Here is a 15244-nt window from a genome sequence, read left to right on the forward strand (position 1 = left end):
AGGTCAGAAGATCAAGACCATCCTGGTTAACACGGTGAAACTCCGTCTCTACTAAAAAAATACAAAAAATTAGCTGGGCGTGGTGGTGGATGCCTGTAGTCCCAGCTACTTGGGAGGCTGAGGCAGGAGAATGGCGTGAACCCAGGAGGAGAAGCTTGCAGTGAGCCAAGATCGCGCCACTGCACTCCAGCAGCCTGGGCAACAGAGCAAGACTCCGTCTCAAAAAAAAAAAAAAAACAAAACAAAAAAAAAACAAACATGTGACACAACACTGCATGATTTACTGGCAATGACTTTCTGATCAAGCCTGAAGTGGGTTGTAGCCTCTTTATTTACTTTTTATTTGACACATAGCAGAGAGAGATTTAAACTATCTCTTATTGGCCTTTTCCCTGCATCTTAGCTTGGTTTCTGTCAGTGTTTCCCAGCATTGAGAAATCAGAACTAATCTGTCATATTAGACCTAAACTCTAAGAGAAAAGGACTTTGGGCCTTATATCTGCATTCCTTCAATGCATTCCTTCAATGGAGGTGACACTGCTTATTTCTATATTTCCAGTCATCTCTCAATGAAAGGGAACATGCAGGCTGGCTGTCCTTTAGAGAGCACCCCACAGTTTTGAGGAGCTCTGCAACTCTGCTCACCCTTTCTGCATCACAGCAGATCCAAAAGGTGAAAAAAAAAAGGAGGGGGTTGCGGTGTTAGCATCCTTGCTCCCCCCACCAGCACCACACAGCTGTTCAGAGGTTTAGTCTTCAAAAGCCTCTTAATTATCACGCAAACTCTCCGTGTCTTTAAAAAAAATACACACAGTATACATGAGAACGCTGAGCAAAAAAGATGAAGAATAGGCTGATAATTATTAGGCACATGTTATATGGTGCATATTCTTTGCCCACAGAAATATCTGGTAGGATGTACAGAAAGTATTGGTGAAATATTTCTACTTACAAATTGAGAAGAGATGCGGTAAACCCAGGTCAGCGCAAACATTTTTGAAATTAGAATTTTACTTTATTTTTTTTTTTCTGTCAAAAGTTATCAATTCCAGAATGAGAGAAACCCCAGTATCTTACAATTTACACATTACTTATGTGGGACCTGCTCACTGGGTATCCCTGAGGGGGCACCAAAGAGCTATTTCTTTCTTTCTTTAGAGCACAGGAGTATAAGAAATTCCAGCTGCCTGTTTCTGGGCTATTTAAAACCCAGTAGACATGTCCTCTTCTACAGACTTCCTGGGATCAACCCAGCTCACAGGCAGCTGGGGAATCTGTATTACATTATCAGTTATTGTTTTTGGTCAAATCTAAGAACAAACATATGAAGAAGCAGAGCACGCAGCACTGGTTCAGGAGGTTCAAGCAACATTATCAGATTCTTGTTGAGAAACAAACGGTTGTTACTGTGCCACCGCATACTGCAGACAATTCCTAGATATCGAGAGAGGTCCAAGTGAGCAACAGAGAATATAATACTAGCTGCTAGACTGGAACTCCCGGACTCACTATGTTGCAGCTACAGATTCTCAGAATGCCATTTAAACTTCCTGAGTTTATCTGAGAAGTAAACCAAGGGTATAGGTGATGAAGCAGCATTTACTGGTATAGTTAGTCCCCCTTTATCCACAGTTTTGCTTTCCATGGTGTCAGTTACCCATAGTCAACCACAGTCTGAAAATATTAAATAGAAAATTCCAGAAATGAACAACTCATAAATTTAAAATTGCACATTGTTCTGAGTAGCATGATGAAATCTCGTGCCTTCCGCTCCATCTCACCCTTGAATCATCCCTTTGTCCAGCACATCCAGGCCGTATACATCGCCCACCAGTTAGTCACTCAGTAGCTGTCTGGGTTATCAGATTGTTGCAGTATCACAGCGCGGTGTTCAAGTAACTCCTATTTTACTTTCTAATGTAAAAGTGCAAGAGTAGCAATGCTGGTATATTGTTATAATTGTTCTATGTTATTATTAACTATTGTCAATCTCATTAACACTCAATTTATAAATTAAACTTTATCATAAGCATGTATGTATAGAAAAAAACATCGTAAATATAGGGCTCAGTACTACTCAGTTTGAGGCATCCAAAGGAGGTCTTAGAATGTACCCCCTACAGATAAGGGGGGGCTGCTGTACAGGCAAGGGGGTCCATAAACCACACCCCCCCAGCACACAGCTAACAGAGCATATGTTTACTGGGACACGTGCTCTTGAAAGAGACACCATAATGATAATACCATCCATAATCCAGACCAATCCATTGGTCATATTTTTATAAGACATCACTATTCCATAGTACTGCTTCTAATTGGAATAAGAATTATCCACTCACATGACTTACCTTCTCAAAGTCTCGAAGAGCCTGGGTCTGTACCTGAGGAGGTTTCTCAAATGCTCTCAAGGAATATGTCTGCACAAAGGGGACCTTTTCACCGCTTCTCCAGATCTGTGACTGCACTGGAGGGCCTCGATCTTTAGTGTCACTAAGAAAAGCTGTCAGTGAAACAGAACAACAACAAAAAAGGTTTATATAATAATGGCACTAGGATCATTCTGACTGGCACATTTCAGCAGAATTCAGTTTCTGCAAAATACAAACTCAATCTAGGCCACATAGAAAAAGTTTACATAAAGCAGCCTGTGGTAGATCATATTAATAGCCATCCCCAGTGAATCAAACTAGTTTGTGTCCATATGCCTTTGCAATGTGATACTCCTGCCATCAAGAAATGAAGCCTATTTCCCCAGCTCTTGAATCTGGGTTGGCAAAGTGGCTTGCCTTGACTGGCAGAATATGATAAATGTGCTACTGTATGAGTTCCAGAGACTAGCTTTAAGAGGCCTTGCATTTCTGCTCTTGCCTTATTAGCATCCCAAGACAACCATGCTGTGAAGAAGTCAGTCTACCCCACCGGAGAAGGAAAGGCTGTTCAGGGAAGTGAAGATGCCCCAGCTGACAGTCACCACCTGCCAGACATGTCAGCAAGGCTGTCTGAGATCTTAAGTCCCAGTCAAGCCATCAGAACGTTGCAGCCAGTTGAGTGATCCCAAGTGAGACCAGCAGTGACAATGCCCAGTTTGCCAAAACAGAATTGTGAGAAATAATAAATCATTGTTATTTTAAGCCAGGTGTGGGCAGACTTTTTCTTAAAGGACCAGACAGTATTTTAGGCTTGTGGGTCATATCGTCTCTGTCACAGGTACTCAACTCTACACTGTAGCACGGGGCAGACACAGACCATCTGTAAATGAATGAGTGTGACTGTGTGGCTATAAATCTTTATTTATAAAAACTGGCTGTTGGTCCATGGGCTGTAGTTTGCTGCTGACCCCTGTTTTAAGTCACTAAGTTTTGGGATGGTTTGTCACATAACAAAAGGTAACCAAAACAGTCTAAAGGAAAGAACCAAGCTACTAGCAAACTCTATCTACAAATATCCCTACAGATAATTTTTCAGGTAACTATTTAGTAATAGTAACAATTGTAACAACCAACATATTTAAAGGGCATTACATATTACAAAATAGTTTCGCATGAATTATTTCATTTATGAAATCACTGCAATCAGTGAAATAGACATAAGTGATTATTAAATCCATTAAATCCATTATTAAATTTCATTTTTACTGATGAATAAGTAAAGGTTCAGAAAGTTTGCTTGTCCAAGATCACATTGCTAAAAAGTGGCAGAACCAATCCCATATTTTCTCCATCTGTCTTTCTTAGCAGTATGCTACTACTGTGTTATTTTAGCAATTAAAGGGATTGCAATAGGTCTGAGAGGGGGGAAAACAGGTAAAGAGTCAGAGATTCAATCACTCCATTAACCAATGGAAGCGTTGCTTTGAGAGAACCTAGTAGAGTCTAAGCTGTAATTAACCCTATGCTTGCTTTTGAAAAGTAACATTGTTAAAGAATGAGAAATCAGACCTCTGTCAAACAAAGTACACAGAGGACTCCATGTTGGGGCAGGGTTGGAGTTACAGACTCAGGTAGAAAACATAGAAAGCTACATTACTTTCTTGGCTGACGGAAGGAAATAATGAACCTTTACTATGGAACTATTTTTTAAATAAGAAAGAAGACAATCATGGCAAAGCATTAAGCTCTACAGACAGTGTCAGGGCAAGTAAGCAAAACAGGTACAGGGTGACTGCCTCGTTGAGGAAAAGTTAACTAGACACTTGGGCAAAGGAGATCCAAGGCAGTAGGAGGCAAAATGCCATTGCATGCTTTTCTTCCTATCTCTTTTTCTTTCTCTCTTTCTCTTTCTATCTTTCTCACTCTCTCCCTTCCTTCCTTTTCTTCCTTTATCTTTCTTTTTTCTCTTTCCCTCCTACCTCTCTGCCTGCCTCTTTCATTCCCTCCCCTTCTTTCCCCTCCTTCCCCTTCCTTCCCTCCCTCCTTCCCTTCCCTCCCTCCCTTCCTCCTCTCTCCCTCCTTCCCTGCCTTCTTTCCTTCATTCTGCCAACTTGCCAGAAGGAGCCCAAGAAAAAGCACCCAGATGCTTCAGTCAACTTCTTAGAATTCTTTTTTTTTTTTTTATGTTCAGAAAAGATGGAAATTCATTTCTGCTAAAGAGAAAGAAAAAATTTGAAGACAGGGTGAAGGTGAACAGGCCCATTGTAAGAAAGAAACAAAAATCTATATTCTCTCTGCAAGGAAATGAGAGAGAGAAAGAGAAACAGAGAGAGAGAGAGAGAGAGAGAGAAAAGAAGTCCCAGGATTCTAATGTACCAAGGGGATCTCCTTTTTCTTGTTTTGTTCTGAAAATTGCCCCAGAAGAGCACAGGAGAACATCTTGGCTAATTCATTGGTGATGTTGTAAGGAAACTGAGAGAAATGAAAGAAATGAAGAATTACTGCTGCAGATAATATATAGCCTTGAGGAAAGAAAGGCTTTTAAGATCATAGATATAAAGGCTATTGCTGTATTCTGGGATAAAAGAAAGTCTGATGCAGCGAAAACGGAAGTTGGAAAAACTGGAAAAAGAAAAAAGGAAGAAAGAAAAAAAGGACTGGAAAGACATTGGTGAACAGAAAGATGAAAAGGGTGAAGAAAAAAATGATGGTAGTCAATGGGGTGGTTTTAAAAGAGGCTTTTGTTTTGTTTTGTTTTTTAAATTTGTTTTTGTGTGAGTGTGTGTGTATGAGTTTGTTTTTTGCCTAAAAGTATTTAACTCCCCATTACATCACGGATTTCAAAGAAAAAAACTGAAATGTAAGATCATATCATTTGTTTTTAAACTGAACACTGTACACTGTCTTTTTATTTTTGCAAAATTAATGTAGTATCCAGTGTGTCTTTAGATAACCCTGTCCTTAATGATATTTTCAATAGCCACTAACCTTGCCTGGTACTGTGTGGGGGTTTAAACTAAAACAGAAATTTAAAGCAGGCTTTATTGGTTCATAGCACAAATCAATTACATATATAGAGAGATATTATTTTTTTGCTCTTCAATTGTTTTTCATGCAGCTTACCCAATATAATTGTTCTGTTAGTTGCATACTACTCTGTGATAGCAAATAATAAAATAATTATGATGATATTGCACCTGTTTTGGTGATATTCTGAATGTTTCTAAGTAAATGCAAAATTTTTCATTAAAAGTAATTAGAGGCTGGGCATGGTGGCTCACACCTGTAATCCCAGTATTTTGGGAGGTTGAGTCAGGCGGATCATTTGAGGTCAGGAGTTCAAGACCAGCCTGACCAACATGGTGAAACCCCATCTCTACCAAAACTATAAAAATTAGCCAGGTGTGGTGGCAGGCGCATGTAATCCCAGCTACTCGGGAGGCTGAGGCAGGAGAATTGCTTGAACCTGGGAGGCAGAGGTTGCAGTGAGCCAAGATGGCACCACGGTACTCCAGCCTGGGTGACAGAGCAAGACTCTGTCTCAAAAATAAATAAATAAATAAATAAATGTAAATAGAAAAAATGATTTCTTCCACATTTAGGTGAAATTAAATATACTACTAAGGGGAAGATAATTTGATAAGACAGAATAACAATACTTTATAGTTAGATTGGCAGATATGATAGAAAGAGCAATGCCTTGAGGCTTAGATTTGAATCCTGACCACTTGCCAATTGTGGGAATTCAGGCAAATCTCTTAGTTTTGCTGATATATTGCCTCTGTAAAAACAGGGATAATAATATCTGCTTTATAGAGCTGTTACATGGATTAAATAAAATAATAAATAAAAGCACCTTGCCACATGTTTTACATGTAGTAAGCATTTTATCCATTCTCCTCACATTTTTGCCCTAGTCCTTCAATTTTTGCCTCAAAATGTAGAATATTGACATTTAAAATGTTGAGCATAGTAACCCTTGGAATTTGTGGATTTAACACACAATTTCAAATACTAATTTTAAGTGACTCTGAAATTCTTAACTTATTCAAATTAAAAACTTTTTTTCCAAATTGTGCATATAAGCAATCTGTGCTTCCAGGCTGTTACAAAAAAGGCAAAGAACTTAGCAAGGAAGTAAAATCCTCAGGTTGAGAACAAGTTTTATGAAAAATAGACCCCAAAAGAATGTTATCTTCTCTTTGGTTTTGCAATTCAAGTAGATCTCTGTCTAATGTTAGTGCACTAATAATTGTGCTGTTGTTAGGAATACATTAATAGTACAATAGGTAAGATACTGAGTGCTTAGTCCTTGACAGCCTCTGTACTAAAAGCTTTTCTCCATCTCACATATGAGATTAACATTATTATTATACCCATTTTATTTATTTATATATCTATCTATTTATTTATTTATTTATGTTTTATTTTTTGAGACTGAGTCTGCTCTATCACCCAGGCTGGAGTGCAGTGCTACGATCTTGGCTCACTGCAACCTCTGCCTCCCGGATTCAAGAGATTCTCCAGCCTCAGCCTCCTGTGTAGCTGGGATTACAGGCATGGGCCACCATGTCCAGCTAATTTTTGTATTTTTGGTGGAGACAGGGTTTCACCATGTTGGCTAGCCTGGTCTTGAACTCCTGATCTCAGGTGATACGCCCACCTCAGCCTCCCAAAGTGCTAGGATTACATGCTTGAGCCATTGTACCCGGCCTATTATACACATTTTAATGGTGTATTAAGATAGAGCTTTCATTTTAGTAACATAATTTATTTTAATCATTGTACAAGTGAGTTTAGCCTTGCAATTACAGAATCATTAAAAGTATGAAGAATTCACATAAGTATCTGTAATGATTTACTGTACTGTGCTGCTTGTCAGTACATAGAATTATATCTAGCTTATAATTCTCAGTGTGAAATTGCTACAGTAGTATGTGCAAATTTGGAAATGCACAAAAGTTTGAAGATATTGCCATGATGAATTTAAAGAGGCCATAATTCAAGAGAATTATGATCAATAGAAAACCAAGAATTGGCCAAGTGCCAATTTCTCCCACACACTTTGGAAAGCTGAAGTGGGTGTATCGCTTGAGGTCAGACATTCAAAACCAGCCTGAGCAACATAGCAAGACTCCCATCTCTAAAAAAAAAATATTAAAAATTAGGCATATGTCTGTAGTCCCAGCTACTCAGGAGGCTGAGGTGGAAGGACAGCTTGACCCCAGGAGTTTGAGGCTGCAGTGAGCTATGATCACACCACTGCACTACATCCATAGTAAGAGAGTGAGGCCCTGTCTCAAAAGAAAAACAAATGAATAAACAAAAGAAACAAAGAATTTAACAAGGCAAGGCCCATAACATCCTTACCTGCTGTGTGACTTGTTCTGGGTACCATCTCCCCATCATCCTCTGCAAAATAATCTCTGTGGAGAGAAACACATCATTAATGAATGAGATACTACCCCACAAGGCTCCCAATCCCAGGGATCGAGGAGAAGACACCTACCTATTTGTTGTTTCTATTTATCGCTCTGCAAGTATTTACTAAGCTTCTATTATGTATCAGGGACAGTGTCAAGTGCTGGGGATACAAAGGCAAACACCACAGAAGAGTTCCTGTTCTCAATAAGTACATGAGAGCCAGCCTTTAAATAATTTCACAAGTATTAGCTACTATTGTAGTAAATGTTTTGAAGGAAAATGCAGAGGGAACTTAACTAGCACAGGGACTCAGAGAAACTCATGGAAAGGAACGTTTAAATGTAGATGGGAGGATGTCAACCAGGTGTAGAATGGGAGACTGGGAGTGGGAGAGTGTTCCACCATGAAAGAACAGCAAAGGCCCCGAGTCAGAAAGGACTCTGGCCTGTTAGAGGAACAAAGAAAGCCAACATTGCAACCAAGCCATGCAGGCAGGACCTGTGGTATGGGGTAAGGCTACTGAGTCTAATGTGGAAAGCTATGGGAAGTCCATGAAGGATTTTAAATGAAGGGAAGAGTGGTAATGATCAGATTTATATTTTAGATAGGTCATTCTAGCTGCATTCTGGCTCTACACAGTGAGACTGTGGAGGGGCAAAAATGGATGGTAAGAGTCTATATTCCAAATAGGAAGTTGTGATGGTTTAACAAAGGGGAAATTTTAAAAATTCAAGCTATGTTTAGAAAGTAGAATTGACACAGAAACCTTGAAAAACAGACAAAGTTTATGAGTGGAATTGTTAATAACACCATGATTCAGTAGCAAGAGGTGTGTCTGTTCAGCATAGTAAATACCACCATCCCTAGCAGAGAGGGGACAGTATCTCAAAATGTATTCAAGAAATACTTGTCAAGCCCATGCTATGTTTTTAGGCACTGTTGTAAGCTCCGCAAATGCAGCAGTGAGCAAAACAGACAAAAATACCTGCACTCATGGAATGTTTACAGTAAGGGGAGACAAATAAATAAATTGTATAGTAGCGCTTGGAAACAAATGCTATTTTAAAAAAAAGTAAAGTGAGGAATGTGGATAGGGAGAGCTGGAGGTAGGAGGAGGTAGAGGGGATTGCAATTTTCAGTAGACAAAGCTGCTCTATGAAGCCATAAGGATAGGCATGGAGGTCTCTAGGGAAAGAGTCTTCTAAGCAGAGAACATAAAATGCAAAGGCCCATAAGAGGGAGCATACTAGTTAGTGGCTGGGCGCAGTGAGCACGTGGTGAGTAGTAGGAGGTGAGGTCAGGGAAGTAATGGGAGGACTGGGCAGAGGGCACAGACTGAAGCCTTTCATGACATAGGGAGGCATTTAGCCACTAGAGTCTTGTGAATCAAAAAGAAAGACGGACTCAGTGACTAATGTTTTAAAGGGCGGCCAGCTACTGTCTTGACAACTGACTGTCTAATGGGGAAGTCAGAAACAGATTATTGCAATGGCCCTACAGAAAGATGCTTTCAACAGATAGCTTATTCTTTAAACTCTTGAGGGCTCCCAAGAATTCTGTAAACAGAGATTTAAAGGACTTCTCTCTCTCTCTCTCTTTTTTTTTTTTTTGAGACAGAGTTTTTCTCTTATTGCCCAGGCTGGAGTGCAATGGCACGATCTCAGCTCACCACAACCTCCACCTCCCAGGTTCAAGCGATTCTCCTGCCTCAGCTTCCCCAGTAGCTGGGATTACAGGCGCCTGTCACCATGCCTGGCAAATTTTGTATTTTTAGTAGAGACGGGGTTTCTCCTTATTGGTCAGGCTGGTCTCGAACTCCTGTCCTCAGATGATCCGCCAGCCTCGGACTCCCAAAGTACAGAGATTACAGGAGTGAGCCACCACGCCCAGCCTACAGGACTCCTCTTTTTAAAAGCCAGAAGATATTCACAGGGAGGCAGAGGAGGATCTGGCATTTGCTTGGAAATTGGTTTTTTCTTCCCTGCCTCAGGGCTGGATCTTGGCAGAAATCTTCACTTAGTTAAGTCCCAGATGGACATGAAAATACCAGACAGGGCACATTGGGCTGCACGTGCCACCTGACAATTATTTCGTATCTAAAAGTAGATCACCAGCTTGTGATCCTTCCAGGCCCCCTGCCTCTTTCCCTTCTCCTCCTTAAAAGCTTTCCCTCAGAGTAAACAATGCCAAAGAGGAAGGTACTACATACGCACTCCCCTCTGTGGAGGTAAAATAGAAGGATGTCAAAATTATCAACCAGAACAATGTCTTAAAAAAATTTGTGGGGAAAAAATTTATACTTAGCTGCTGCTATTCACTGAGCATTTTTGCCTAGTCCACAGACAAAGGTGGCTGCATCTGCTGTCAGGAGCAAGGTCAACCCTCAGGCCAAATTCAGCCCATCCGACATGTTTTACTCAGCCCACACAAGTTTGACCCATTTCTAACTGCTCTTGGGAAATGACCGGGTCTACCAACACTGTGCCTGCCTTCCCACACAGGGGGATAACTTGCCCCCTTTACACAGGACAGGGATGTGTTTTCCAGTTTGCCACAGTTCCTGCCACTCCCTGTCCTTGTCGTCCCTCATTCACTTAATTATAATACTTGTCTGGCATCTTGCAGGCTTCTGATGCTGTTACCCCAGTAGAGACCAAGTGCAGACAGAATTTCATTTCTGCTTTCTTAAGACGCAGTCTAGAGAAACCCATTGGCTTCAACACACAATTAATTAATTTGTGGTGACAAGCTACTATACTGGCTTGTATGTCACTTTCACCTCTCTGGGTATTAGTTTTCTCTAATATGTATAAAAGAAGGACATGAATTTCTAAGGTTCCTTGCAGTAATTATGCAATTCTATTCTAATAGATGCTTAAACATAAAACCCATTTTAATACTGTCCAAGGATCCAGGGTACCTTCCAGACATGATCTCACTCAATCTTCTCTGCTCTGCAGATTACTCATTATAGGTCAAGAGCAAGCTACAACATAGCAATACATATCAGCCCTACCAGACACCTCACCCTTCCCGCTTCACCCACATCCACTCTGAGCACACTGCCTGCCCGATATGAATCAATAACTGGAAGGATAGAGAGGTCACTTTAGATGGGTACTGAGTTAATAAGCATACTCTCAGTGTCTCAGGAGATTTTTAAGAAATCACTTTAGCTCTATTAACAGCTCAAGTTCCCTCTCTTATTGCCAGAGAAAGGGGCTCACTCAGCTGCTCCACAAGTTAGAAAGGAATCTGATGCTCCCCAAGGGAAGGGGCTCAGAGTGAAGAAACACAGTATATATACCCTGTGGTCCCAGTACTCAGAATCTATTGAGGGAAGCAGGAGTATGACTCAGAGAGATAATTATTAGAAAAATTAGATTTAACAGAGATTTCAGAACATAAATAAGATAGCAACTAATTTTGTCCTGGTGGGGAGTGGGCTGGGGCAAGGTTGTGGAGGGGGAGGAAGTCTAGGAAATTTACAGAAAACAGAGAACACTGAATCTAGGTCTTAAAGAATGGGTGTAAATACACAAGGAAACATAACAAAGACCCAATGACAGGAAAATGAACAGTGTGTTCAGGGGGCTTTCATTTTGTTTTCCCCTTCACAACAGCCCCCTCCATCTTCCTGCCCCCAGCCTAAGGAGCCCTAAACTGCCTCCTAGGACATCTTCCAACTTCCTGTTTACCTTTCCCCCACCTCAAGCCTTCCTGCCCGAGCGCTCACCCTCCGGTGGAAATATGAAGGAAAGCCAAGGGTGAAACTGTTTCTTCATTTGCACCTCCCTCCTCAAACAGTATAGCTTAGAAGCCCCCAAAATGATTTAAAATAATGTCAGCAAGAAAGGGGCTAAGATTTACATCACTGTGCAAATACCCATAGAAACAAACTAGAAAAGGCCAGGTGCGGTGGCTCAAGTCTGTAATCCCAGCACTTTGGGAGGCCGAGGCGGGTGGATCACGAGGTCAGGAGATCGAGACCATCCTGGCTAACCCGGTGAAACCCCGTCTCTACTAAAAAATACAAAAAACTAGCCAAGCGAGGTGGCAGGCGCCTGTAGTCCCAGCTGCTCGGGAGGCTGAGGCAGGAGAATGGCGTAAACCCGGGAGACGGAGCTTGCAGTGAGCTGAGATCCGGCCACTGCACTCCAGCCTGGGCGACAGAGCGAGACTCCGTCTCAAAAAAAAAAAAAAAAAAAAAAAGGAAACAAACTAGAAAAAAACCCAGAGAAGTGAAAAGGCCTCAAGTTTAGAATGGTAGAAAATATACTGAGCATCCTCCCCCTTTTTTTCTTTTTACTATTTTTCCCAAAAGGCTAATCTTATTTTTGAAAAGCCTGAATAGTGTATTTTTAGTTATTTTACATTATTCTTCCTAATTAATGACCTTGATAAAAGATGAACTCTGGAAATGATTCGGTTCGGCGTGGCCTCTCAAACAGTGAGGGGCATGTGACATGACAGCAAGACTGCTGAAGTTTGCTCTTCCTTGGGGTCCTCACAGGAGTAGGCATTGAACCAAACACAGATTCTGTTCCAATTCCCATATTCTTGGAGCTCATTTAACATGAGTTGCTGGTTTCTGTTTCAAATTGAATAAATCTTTCAAATGTTCCAAGATCCACTTTTCCTATTTTTAATTTACAGCTATATTCAACTATGGCAAACACAAAAGGGTCAGAATGAGAGGAACTGTGGCCTATTTTTTGATATGTGAAGCTCTGGCCCTGACAATTTATAAATGGTAAGATTTCAGAAATAGTGTCAACTCAAAAACAAAGACATCTACAGTTAATTTCTGGACTGTTGGTGCATAACTTAACAATTCCAAAGGTTTTCTTGCCCTGGAATTTTCGTCAATACTAATCTTGTATTAAATGAACATACTATTATTAATATCATTATTTTTTTTTTTGTTTTTTGAGACAGAGTCTCGCTCGTCGCCCAGGCTGGAGTGCAGTGGCCTGATCTCGGCTCATTGCAAGCTCCACCTCCCGGGTTCATGCCATTCTCCTACCTCAGCCTGCCCAGTAGCTGGGACTACAGCTGCCCACCACCACGCCCGGCTAGTTTTTGTATTTTTTTTTTTTTTAGTAGAGACTGGGTTTCGCTGTGTTAGCCAGGATGGTCTCGATCTCCTGATCTTGTGATCCGCCCACCTCGGCCTCCCAAAATTCTGGGATTACAGGCGTGAGCCACCGTGCCCGGCCTAAATGAACATATTATTATCATGGACAACCATCACCACTCCACCAATGCTGCCTCTGAAATTTACTGAATGCCTGATACTTTTCTAGGCATCAGTTCATTCAGTCGTCATGGAATCCTGTGAAGTAGGTACTGTTATCCCTGTTTACAGATGAGGAAACAAGGGACTTGGAAGGATAAAGTAATTTGCCCAAGATCGCACAGCTAGTTAGTGTCAGAGCCTGAACTTGAAAGCTGTATCTATTTGACTCCAAACTTTTACTCTTCCCCATACGCCCTATTTCTAACCACACATTTACTGGGAACCTCCTTTGTACCTGTGTTGACTCCAGGGAACTGACCCCTGAGAAGCTGAGGCGAAAGGAAGGGTGGACTGTTTGCTGTACTAATGAGATGGAATTTTTGTCTCAAATCCTGACACAAATTTTTTCTTTGACTATGAACTTATCCCTGACGGGCACAGCTTACACTTGAGTATTTGAGTACTGGTGTAACAGATGTCATGTAACAAAATAATTAAAATCCCAAAAGGGAAGTGGCTAGCATGACTTTTTATATCGGTCCTATCATGAAAAGTGAGTCATCCACCATTTTATACTTTTCTATCTCTAACCCACTTTTTTCAGAATATTTACACCTTTCTCCAGCCCCTCCTGTGATAACACTTGGCATTGTCCCTTCCCGAGGGAATAAACTGCAAGACAGGAAAGGTGGTGGAAACAGAAACAATTAAAGTGGAAAAGGCATTAGTGAACAAGCTCTGAGACTTCTCAGATTTTTTTTTTTTTTCTCTTGCCAGGGAGAGACACTGGATATATTTTCTGTGTTCCAAATGTTGCCAAATACCCTCCCCACAATGTGGCACCAGAATTGCAAAAACACATATTCAGATGCAAATAGGGTAAAAGGCCCAGATGCAGAACATTAAGACTATTATATAATACAGTGAGATTACCATTTTTTTTCTCATTTCAAGACCTATCATTATAACCTCTGCAAGTGAGGATGCTTAATTGGCAAAGCCCCCAGAGCAGAGAAAGCATCACGGTGCGCCTCCTTCTGCATGCTGACTAAGTGTGGGCTGACTTGGCACTGATACAGAAACATCCACTTTATTCCAGTACAGGCTGCAATTACACCCTTCACTCAAAGTCTATTCACTGACAGTGACCATCACTCTGAGAAGCTGTTTTCTGGAGTGCTAAGACCCCAGTAGCTACAGTGAGCTACAAAATCATTGTGCATCCACAACAACTTCTTTAAGCTTTAGGATCTTTGTTTTGTTTTGGTTTTGGTCCTGCACTAAGTCTTCATCCTAAAGAAAATAAGGAAACTAACATTACTTTCTTGATGCTATTCATCAAGGTTCAGAGAAACCCCTTAATAAGTAAGTAATTATTTTTCTTCACTTTGCCTTCTGAGGTCATCACATACCCAAATATCTAATAAATTTTCCTCTACCTCCCCTGCATCAGCCAAGACACAGATATCACTCTTTCAAAAGAGACGTGAAAATAACCTGCTTTGGATTCAGTCACATCACCCAGGGATGGTGTATGGTCTCTCCACCCACCTCTGAAACTTACCTTTTGCATTTTGCTTTTGGTCCTGGCAATGCACCCTGCAATCCTGTTTTCATTAACAACTAATATACACAAGGCACTAGAGTATATTGCAGTTGGCTCAATCTTTCTAGACCCCTAGACTGAATGTTAAGAAATAGGTGATTTTTTTTCCCCTTTCCACCTACTTTTATATTCGCATAATCTTTCAGTTTCTTTTCTTTACAATGTTTATTTTTAATGATTTTAAAAGAATTACATGACTCTTGCAGAAATTTTGGGAAACAGAAAATTGTACAGAGAAAAATAAAAATAATTTTTAAAATCCTACCACCTAAAGGCAACATTGATAAAGATTTGTATGTATTTACTTTAGTTGTTCTTCAGTTTATTTGCCTGTGTGAATTCTGCAAATAGAAATAATATTGAACATACAGTTTTTCATCTTGTTTTTATTTACACCATGGAAATCAAAGGTTGTGAGGAATATATTTTTAGAGGAAGAGAGTCAGGGAAGGAGGAGCAGGGGAAAGAGGCAGGTGGGAGGAGGAGGAGAATTTCTCAGCGGCATTATAGACCTGTTGAGGATTAGCAAGAATGAATCCAGAGTCTTTCTTCTTAGTATGGTTTTATAACATACGAAAACAACACTCATAGAATCCTCTAGGATTT

The 15244-nt window shown here is 40.6% G+C and overlaps 1 protein-coding gene across 25 annotated transcripts in view; it reads right to left on the minus strand.

Annotated features, from left to right (window-relative positions):
- Positions 1 to 15244, minus strand: part of LOC103224084 (myomegalin) — a 219153-nt gene that overhangs the window by 162546 nt on the left and 41363 nt on the right. For all 25 annotated transcript variants that reach the window (XM_073008038.1, XM_037997367.2, XM_037997368.2 and 22 more), the window contains exons 2-3: positions 7740 to 7795; positions 2349 to 2500 (exon numbers count right to left, since the gene is read on the minus strand). In XM_073008038.1, the coding sequence (XP_072864139.1) occupies positions 2349 to 2500; positions 7740 to 7795 (208 nt within the window). The remainder of the gene's footprint in view (positions 1 to 2348; positions 2501 to 7739; positions 7796 to 15244) is intronic.

The sequence above is a fragment of the Chlorocebus sabaeus genome, chromosome 20 (genome assembly GCF_047675955.1).
Source record: "Chlorocebus sabaeus isolate Y175 chromosome 20, mChlSab1.0.hap1, whole genome shotgun sequence".
Taxonomy (NCBI): Eukaryota; Metazoa; Chordata; class Mammalia; order Primates; family Cercopithecidae; genus Chlorocebus; species Chlorocebus sabaeus.